General features: G+C 42.2%; 1 protein-coding gene across 2 annotated transcripts in view; it reads right to left on the bottom strand.

Moving 5' to 3' along the window:
• Positions 1 to 684: 684 nt before the first annotated feature.
• CRISPLD2 (cysteine rich secretory protein LCCL domain containing 2) overlaps positions 685 to 10,226 on the bottom strand; it is a 29,054-nt gene continuing 19,512 nt past the window's right edge. For both annotated transcript variants that reach the window (XM_035336830.1, XM_035336829.1), the window contains 2 exons: positions 6,066 to 6,199; positions 685 to 3,984 (listed from right to left, as the gene is read on the bottom strand). In XM_035336830.1, the coding sequence (XP_035192721.1) occupies positions 3,930 to 3,984; positions 6,066 to 6,199 (189 nt within the window). In that variant the 3' untranslated portion in view covers positions 685 to 3,929. The remainder of the gene's footprint in view (positions 3,985 to 6,065; positions 6,200 to 10,226) is intronic.

The following is a 10,226-nucleotide window of genomic DNA, read 5'->3' as shown; positions in this document are numbered from 1 at the left end:
TTCTTGTCAGTCAGGATTCCCTCCCTTGGCTCAGCCCTCATTTTTGGTCAAAAGCCATCTGGTGCTCATTGCCTGGAGCCTGAGCTATAAACCTCCCTGTCATCTTGCTCCATTAACCAAGATAGAATTAGTACGAAACAACTTGGTTTGATTTGTGGTGCTGTTGGTAAGTATGAGCTCAGAGAAGATTTCAAGGGGAAATTAAAAAAAAAAAAAAATCCATATACTTTTCCAAAACAAGGGTGCATTTAACATCAGCCTAGTCAGACAGAAAGGAGTTCATCTCAGTTGTATTTCGCAGCATTATTTCATTAAACACTTTTTTCCAACACTTTAATCTAATTCAGGGAGTTAAAGACAGACATGAATTTTCTCTTACTCCCAGGATGTAAGGAAAGAATACACCTTATTCCAAATAGGATAAAAGTTGACTTTTAATGTCGGGGTACAGGGCAGTTCTATTTATTTGTTTGCAGAATAGACTCTGAACATTTCGATCTATCTTGGGCTCTCCAGGGGATACTCTGGTCCCCAGGAGCAATCCCAAATAGCTCAGGCTCAGTCTTCTAAATACAACCCCATCTGTAGCTGAGCATTGATGACAAGGATGGCATTCATTCTGGGAAGGTTTTATTTCACAAATAATTCAGAAATCAAAAGAAAATGGAGGAAAAAAAAAAGGTATTTTACAATTCTGTATTTAGAAAAAAATATATATAGTTTATAAACAAACACACAGCCCCTTGAAAAACATGCAAAGGCACACAAAAATTTACAAGAAACATTTACACATAGGAAGTAGTAAAATACATCATTTTTCATAGAAAAAAAAGCAACTCTATGAACTGGCCCTAAATATTTAGGCTGCACAACTGACCAAGTACACGACTGGAGGTTCTTCAACCAGCTGTTGGCTGAATGGCTGCTGATGGCTTAAAAATGACAAAATGAATGGAGCCAGAAGACCCAAACGTGCACTGGCAGCTGGGGAAGCTAGAACAACCGCTCAGCATCGGCTTTGCCAGGGGTTTAACCTGGATTCAGCAGGGATGCGCCCAGGTGCTTCAAGACGGCACGTGCTTACTATCTGCTGAGCTAGGGTCTAAGGAGGAACACATCTGGAGATGTAAAGACATGCTGCACCTTTAAGCTGCATTGAAATATATTAGGCTAAGAAATGCTTTGGTATCAGAAGTAAAATCAGGAAATACTGGGCTAAAAACTGGTGCTGTCCCACCTATGTATGAATAGCTAGCACACGCAATTGCAAGTCATTGATATATGTTTACTGTCTTGGAGGACCTGATCACCCCTAGTTCTGGTGGAGGTATGTGTAAATTAATAGCACCCAGGACCTCAAATAATATTTGTGTAGTAAAGTCACAATTTCTCTTTTGTACAACAAATATAAAAATAAACAGACAGACTTAAATTATGATCAGTTTCTAAAAATCCAAACCAGTTGGCTGAAGATAAAAACATACAATTGTAACTTGAATTAAGCACTTTAGGATATTTCTGGTGGAAGGACAATTCCTTTTCCATCAGGCAGATACATCCCGAGCTGTTTGGATTTTTATGTGCTCTACAGTAATCCCCTAGACTTTTCTCCAAGAGCCCTCACATTTCTTTCCACCATTTTTACAGCATCCATAATTGTCACAGACAGCATATTAGAGGTGGGATCCTACATTAGCTTTGAGGCATGTTATGTGCTCTTGCAATCCGCATGGAATCAGTGGGAAGGAGGCCCCTGGACACCTGATGGCATCTCTTACACTTTCCTATTCAATAAATAGCACAGAGGCTACCATTTGGCCCATGATGGTCGTAGAGTGATGCTGCAGCATTTAATGGGCTTCAGCCAGACTGTGTACAGCATAATTATTCACAGTGGGCAGAAACAGGGAAGCCTTATCTCACTGCCAAGATCTCAGATGCTTCCAACCAGCAGCTTTCCTAAGATATGTCCTGGCTGTTTTTAACATCGATTTACCTAGTAAGAAAAAAAGTTTTTATATCTAAAGCAACTACTGTACACCTTGGAAGACAATACCATATAAACAAAGATGACACAAAGTCATTTCTCTACATCCCCCTCCGAAGGTTGGTTGGCTGTGCAGCACTTTTGGAGACGATTGCAATTCCAACTTCATATTTTACAGCAGGTCTCCTTCCAAATTCAGGTTTCACAGAGAAGGAAACCCCAATGGTGAGACAAGCTGAGTGGTAAGTGTAATTTCCTTGCTGATTTCATGGCATTTGCAGAATTAAAGAAGTGCTTAATCATATTAACATTTTTGGTCTGTGTTTTAAAACAGCTTGAAGACATGGTTTTTATAACTCTCTAGATTAAACTGAACACAGCCTGAGCATACGAGTGGCTATGAGACATCTGCCAAATAGAGTGAAATATTTCCCCATTTGTTATAGAATATTACAATCAAGTTATTGAGCTGCGGGATTATATTTTACAGGAACTGAAGAACTAAAGTTTGTGTTGCCTTCTCCTGATCAATGAAGTTACTGGATGTGTGTGCATTAAAAGACAATCAGACTTGTGTTTAGACCAAGCCTAAAAGTAAATTTCCAATATGAAGTAGAGAATAGTCTCCTGCCTTAAAGAGCAGCTCAGACCAGGCTATTCTCTTGGCTTTGAAATGCATTTGGATGCATGTTGAGACATAAATAACAAAACATTAAATAGCATCACTACAACATCTATAGGTTTTGCCAAACAGCATCCTGGATATCAAATGCTCAAGGGTACAGCATTTACACTAAAAGTTGGGATCCATTGCTGTCAAAAAACAATTGGAAAAAATAATAGTCTATCCCAATTTATGCTGTATCTTTTTAAGTATCAGAACTGTGCACACAACAAAGATCTTCATGAAGGTAAAGTGAACATGCTTCCTATGGATGCAATGATTCCTAGCAAAAATAAGATTAACTTTATCACTACTTAACTACTACAGATAAAACAACCAGCACTGCTGTATAAAACAATACGCTGCATTTAACTGAAGTTTTATTTTAAATGGCATGTAATATAGTATGAGATGTGCCAGCACAGGAGCCCCAGTTCACTGACTTCTCATGGGTTACGACACTTGCAAAGTACCTGTGAATGTTTGACCAGCAAACACTAAACCTGCTGTTTTGGTGATCTGGTGGCTTCATTTTCTGCAGCGTGGGTCTCTGCCACCAACTTGTGCCCTATTCCAATCCCCAGAAAGCCTCGATATCCAGTCGGCAGAAACATCCTCTCCCCCACAGTACAACTCAGCTTAGTGCATTGCCCCAGCAGTCTAACACAGCAGCGCTGCTGCATCTCACCTCGTTACAAAAATACCAAATATTCTCTTCTTTTGCACACAAATCAAACATACACTAGCACACCCTATCACAGCCCAAACTCTCCCCAAACGATGTGTCTTTTAAAGCAGTCTCTCATTTCAAAGGGCCCAGTGTCTGGACCATCGCTCAGTTCTTAGTCTGTATATCACCACGTCCACCGGAGAAGATGCTTCACATCCCAAAAAAGCCATCCAGGGCCAGGCCAAGATCCCTACAGCTGCTGTACATTGAGCCACCACAGTTCTGTGCAGCACACCTCTCTTGTAAATTGAAAGTTAGAATGGTTTATCATTGCTGAATGCCCCTAGAGAAACAAAAACACAAAACGAAAAGATACAACGCTGAACAGGTGCGATGAGATGCAAACAGCTGAGTCAGAACCTGTTGTCTTTTTTTTTTTTTTTTGGTCTTTTTTTTTTTCCTTTTCTTTTTTTTTCTTTTCTTTTCTAATTCCCTGAAAGAGATTGACAAGGAGGGTATGTTCAGAGCTGATGCCATCAGAGGAGCCTTCCTGTCTCTGGAGATCAGCAGAGCGCTCTCCCAAAGAAACTTGCACCTTCCTTGGGAATTTACTGCTTCACAGCAAAAATTCGGAAAGCATTTCCATCTGAAGGATTAGTCAACCTGGAGGAAACAAACAAACAAAAAAAATGCAATGAACCAGATGCAGGCACTGCAGGACTCATGGTGCAAAAGAGCTACAGGAAGCTCCGAATTTCTTTGGGGTGCACCAATTCCGCATTCTGGGTCTGTGCTGATGTAGCCTTACTGGGAGCTGCTGCAGGACAGGAGAAAGACAAAGGATGAAAAAGAAGAGGAAAAACTCATGAGTTCATTTTTGTTTCAATGCTTTTGATCCAAATCTACATGCTAATGTCAACGAAAGGAGCTGGGAAACAAAAGCCCCTCTTGCAATGCTAGCTTTTATCTGGGGAACACCGTGCTTCCTTTTAAAGAGATTTGTGCATAAGGAGAACATGTTTCCCTAAAAACCATTGTCAAATAGGCTGGCAGGTTCCCAGGGCCCATCTGGCCCATCTCCAGGTGCTGGCAATGGGAGCAGGCAGACCAGCACACGTTAAGTGACAATCAATAGGTGTGTTCATTTTCCACCTTCAGAGGTGCTCCCAACGGCTCTGACTGAGCACAGGGCAAGAGCCCTCTTCCCAGCCCCGCTGTGCTGCAAATCCCCAAGAGAAAGGCAAAAATATCATCTTCTCCTGTAAAGCACATGTTCCAACAACGGTGAAGTCTCAGTAAATTTTAAAGGCAACCTTATCCTGTACCTGTTTGTGCATGTACCTTTATCAAAGCTTATTTCCAATGTCCTAAAGGTTCAGGTTTTCGCCTTGATTTTTGAAAAGCTATTCCACCGTCTCATGGCACAGAGGTGCTCCTTCTTGCAGAGTGTAAATAACACTTTCCAAACCTTCATACTCATCCCTGCTGCTATAACGTCTTCGGTTTCCCTCACCTCCTAAATCAGCACCTGGTGCTCACATTACATGTCACTGCTAGTGGGGGAGTTTATTCTTAGCTTGGCTAGAGTTTGTCATGCAAGCAAAAAATTCTCTGTCAGTATAAAAGATAAATTAAAGGAAGACAGAGGTAGAAGAAAACTGGTATGAACAGGAGATTCTGTGACATTAATCCAAGCTGAAAGCAGATCTGCCAAATTACAAAATCACACAGCTACAAAAAGCTGATTCTGGTAGACCTGTAGCAAAGAATCTCATATTTAATGTCTATAGCTTTCCTGTCTTTTTATTATTATTATTATTTTCCTCTGCAGCAGTGTTTTGGAATATTCATTATTAGAATAAAAATACCAAGCTCAGTTGGATTTCTTATTATAACAAAGGAACCTCACAGAGCACACAACCATGTCAGCAATAATAAAAACCCATCACAATAGTGATGAATGTTATTTTTTCCAAAGATAAGTTTGAGAACTCAGTACCATCACACCGATACGTGAAAAAATACATCACAAACTGAACCAGAAGTAGCAAATTAGAAAGGACTGAATGAGCTGCAACTTGATCGCTGTGATCATGTGCGGGTGCAGGGTTTTGGAAACACCGATTTGCAATTGTCCACCAAAACCAGCAAGGTTAGACCAAAAGAAGCCATGCAAAAGTACAAGGGTGGAAAACCCATCTTAAAAAACTGTTTGCTCTTCTCTCTAGAGGTTGATTTGCTCATGTGTCTTTCAATAAGAATAGAGAAAAATAATTAATGAGTACAAACACATCCTACACACCAGAATTCAATGGAAATCTCATTAAACCTCAAACCAGACTGAAAGCTGAAGAAATACCCATGTTTATCTTTCAGACAAGCAAGTTTGGGAATTTTCTTCTTCAAAATTTAATTCTGAAACATTATCCAATAATAATTGCTGTACTAATAGTGGATTTTTAATGATATACGCATACAGCAAAGTGTTTTAATATGGATTCAGCTCTTAAAAAAAATATCTTAATGGTATTTCATACCTTTCACACTGATCTGAAAGCAGCTACTGACTTGTGGAAGGAAAGAGCAGGACAACACGCTCTATTTGTTTGCATCTTGAAATTCACACTGACACTGTTAAGTCATATTTCCAACTCACCAACCTTTCTAGCTGATAACTGCTGACTTTGACACACAACTGAACTTAAAATCAAGAAGAAGAAGAAAGTATAAGAAAAATATCCCACCTCTCAGACTGGACTCCATTCTTTAAGGAGCCAACATAAATTTTCTTCTTTTCTACAGGCATCACGTCCACAAAACCACCTTCTTCATCTGGAATGACTCCTGCATGCACCGCACTTTTGCAGATACTGGAGCTCTGAAAAATATTGATTTATTTTGACTTACCACACATCTGTATTTTACATCTGGAGATTTACTGTCTCCATCAGAATCAAGAAAAAAAAAAAAAAAATCAACAAACAGAATAAAAGAGAGTGGAGCCAAGGAGCTATGAAACAATTCTGTCATTCTTATGGACAGACTGGGGATGGTCATGGACCAGATTTGGGGGTGCCATAAGCCCAGGAATCAAATGCAGAGGTGAAATGGCTGTAAAACCCAGCACTGCCACAACAGACGAGCAGCTGTTCCACTGAACAGAGAAACCATGGTGGTGCAAACTTTTTGCTAGAGACCAGCCACTGTGGCAAAGCTTATTCACCCAGCTGCTTGCAAAGCAGGTGCTTTTCCTGATTTAAGCTAAATGGCCACCACCTATCTGGGAGAGTTCACATGCTCCTGTCTAGGAAAACAAAACAAAACACAGAACAGGAGGACTGCACCCCCAGAGTGGTGTCTCTTTAGGGCAGTGGGATAGCCCATTACCCTGTAAGACTACACTGAGTACAGAGAGAGATTAACACTTCCAAAAAAAACGAAAGCTTCTCCATTGCACATCACTGTTTCCCTGTTCTCCTTGATGTGCAGAGTCAGAAGAGCCAGAGGAACACAAAACACTGACAAATGATGACTAAGCTCTCGAGGCATCCAGGAAACAGAGCAAAAGCAGAGGAGGCTTAAGCATAGTATAAACTTGGCCATCAACCCTCTAAAGGATTTACATACAGCAACCTGGAACAACAACAAACAGAAATCAGCTTTGCGCAGGGAACTGCAGCAGGTGAAAATCCCAGCCCCATAAACTCCCTGATGGCTAAAACCCAAACTACTACAAAACCAGTGCCAAGGGCAAACATTCCCATCGTGTACGTACAATACAGATCGTGCTGTTTCCTTCTCACAGCCATATATGGCAGGTTTGCCTTGTCCCCTATATATTTATCACTTTGGATCGCCTATCTCTTGGCAGCTCCCTGGGTTTTGAGAGCCAATTTGGTATTTTGCTTCTATATAAGGGCAAGGGAACGCTCTGTTTGGAAGATACGCTGCGCATTTGCCCTACTATGCAGTGGGAAATCTGTAAATCTAAAATTGGCACATAAAATGAAACTGTCCTGAATCAATTTGCAACACTCTCCACTGGGAGACATCCTAAACGATGTTCTTCTCAAGGCATTCCTGTTTTTTCCAGGACTTGCTGTTCTGCTGCTTACTGAAAGCTTTGACCAGAAGGCTTTTTATTGTCTTACCCAAGTCCTCCCCCTATCACTTCGTTGGATTACTGCCTTCTTCTATCGCAGTCCAAGCTTTGCTTTGATGAATTGCTCACAGAGCTTTTGGAAGATGAGACATTTCAAGAATGAAGGCCATCCGTCTTGAACTCCAAAGCAGAGCAGCTGCCCAGACAACGCAATGGCTTTCCATGGCGTAGCCCCTTCACGTCTGCCTCAGCACCATACAGGTCTCTTGAGATGCTCTGAGAGCATTTCCTGATGAAGTGGACTCTGAGGCATACCCCAATAAAATGACAACGCCCATTTAATCACCCATAATTTCTTCACTAGTGTGACTGGTTTAATCATTAAGTTCCTATCTCGTGAGGGCTGAGCCACCCAGCCTGGTTTACTCTGATGATAAGGGTCTCCTTCGTTAAGGCATCTGTCCTCCTCCAACTAATTGCAGCGCAGTTGTGGATAAAAGACCTTATCTCAAGAGCAGAGAGCTGTTTCCTCTCCCAGCTCCATAGGAGGAGGAAGTGTTTCCCTTGCAGTGTTGCACACTAAGAGCCAGGCAAGTGACAGCGACTTGCAAGATGTAAAAGCTTTACTACAGCCTTGATAAAGATCCCTAAGTGTTCACACAGCTCCAGCATCCCCCAGATCTGTCTCTGTTCACATCAGCAAGAGCTGAGCTACCTCCTCACCACAGTCATGTGTTCAGAGACATTTTTTTCCTCTCATTTTTCCAGTTCAGAAACCTCACCGTGAGGTTGACCATGCGAGGTCAAAAGTAATTGACCCCAGAGAAGGAACTCTGGGTGTCCCACTACCGCTGGTACCTCTGCGTATTCCAGGGACACTCCCACCATCTTCAGTGACATTACTGAGGATTATAATCCAGAGATCCCTACCGACCCATAAAGCCACAACATGGGAACATGAGCAAGATTTTCTGTTCCCCAGCAGGCTGCTTGTCGCCACTAATTTCAGCCCTGGGAGGATGCCATTCAGTGGATAGACCTGGGATTTGGGCATGAACTTTTCCCATGGCATGTTTGAGTGCATTTTGTTCATTTATTCCAGATTTCAAGGCTCCTCTATATCCCTGTTCCACGAACCCTTTGCAGTTCTGACTGCTGTGCCTCGGCTGGGTTTCTGTGGTGGTGTCATTCTGCCACTGCTCCCGAGTACCCTAGCTTCTTGGACACATCAGTCCACCCATTCCTCACCTATTCTAAATATACTTCCCTAGAGTAGCCAAGCATTTTTGTCACCACTTCTTGGACTATGGACTCCTTAGCTGTCAGAGCATTTAGCAAATCAATGTTTTGGCAAGTTTGCTAAGAGGCCATTTTCTTTTAGATCACTTATTGAAGATGACACGGTTGGGGCACAATTCCCCCAGGGGCATGAAGACCCTAAACTCCAGATGTGTAGCCGTGCAACCCTCCCAGAAGACTCGCACTTGTCTCATCCAGCTCATTTTCTGCTTTATTTATTTCCCAGCCACAGGCTCAGGTTAATTCACAGCATCCCCTCCCAGAGGGCAGCCCGCACAGTTCTTGCCCAGTGGAAAAGGGCATTGCTCAAATTCTCCCTGCATATCACGCCTGTTTATATGGTCAGCTTTCCAGCCTGAGCATTCATCAGCATCAGTGCCTTCTCCTTTGCAACATGTTTCACACCCTCCTTAAACTCCTTTTTTTTCCCCTGCTTTTATCTATTTTGCTAGCAAACCACTCATTCTGCTAAAATCCAAAGTGTTTTCCCTATTAGACCTGCAGCACACCTTAGCACAGTAGCCCAGAAAAAGGTTAACCAAGCCCTCTAAGAGGTGGCCAAAAACTTTTTCCTTTTTTTTCCTCTCCCAAATCATGTTCTATGCCCCAATTTATGAAACACAATAACCAGAGGGGAGGGGAGGAAATGGAGCTTGTCCTTCATTAAAGGACACTAATCCTTTTGCGTCAGTACAAACAGGGAAGCAGTGCCAGCCCAGGATGCTGGTCCTCACCTAAAACCTTGTAATTGCAAACCCCATTCAGGAGTAATCTGAGGTAGTTTTGTCTTCAGTAAAACAAAAGGAAAACTATTTCCCATTTCCTGCAGGTCAGAGCACGCACAGAGGCAGATACCACGGGGCAGCAGCTGTGCAATGGATTTGCATATGAGCTTGTCTAGGCTAACTTGTTTGTGTCTCTATTTAAAAATAAATAAATATTAAATAACGGTCCCAAGTAAAATAAAAAATAATTACTTAAAAATCACTTTTCTCAATGGCTTTCCCCAAACTGTTGTATGATTTCCCCAGGATGTTTTTATCAGGAGTCTGCAAAGCTCCACGCGGACCCCGAGCTGGGGGTGCAGGCACTCACTGGGACCCAGCGTCAGCCCCAAAGCACGTTCCTACAGGCTAGACACCAGCCCGGGAGAGCTGGCATTTCCAAAAACAATCTCCAACAGGAAAAAAAGAGGCACCCGCAAATGGAAAAACGTTGAAACCCAGTTTTTAGAGGCCTAATATTAAGAGATTTCAAGAAAATGACTCTCTGCCTAGTTTTAGCATCAAGTCTCTGCTCATCCCCATGAGCAGAGTTTAGAAAAACAAACCGATAAAACCAACTCGCATGTTTTCTTTCCACTGCTCCATGCTGTGTCCCAATTGCTCAGAAACACTGTTCAGCTCCCAGAAAGAGGAGAGGGGAGGGAGAAGACAGGCTCTTTCTGCCAAAAACATCGTGTGGTTGTATATGCAGCGTATATAATATAAGCCCTTTGGTGTTC

This window comes from Oxyura jamaicensis, chromosome 11 (assembly GCF_011077185.1).
Source record: "Oxyura jamaicensis isolate SHBP4307 breed ruddy duck chromosome 11, BPBGC_Ojam_1.0, whole genome shotgun sequence".
Classification (NCBI taxonomy): Eukaryota; Metazoa; Chordata; class Aves; order Anseriformes; family Anatidae; genus Oxyura; species Oxyura jamaicensis.
Note: the sequence above shows the minus strand (reverse complement) of the source record. Positions and strands in the feature narration are given on the sequence as shown.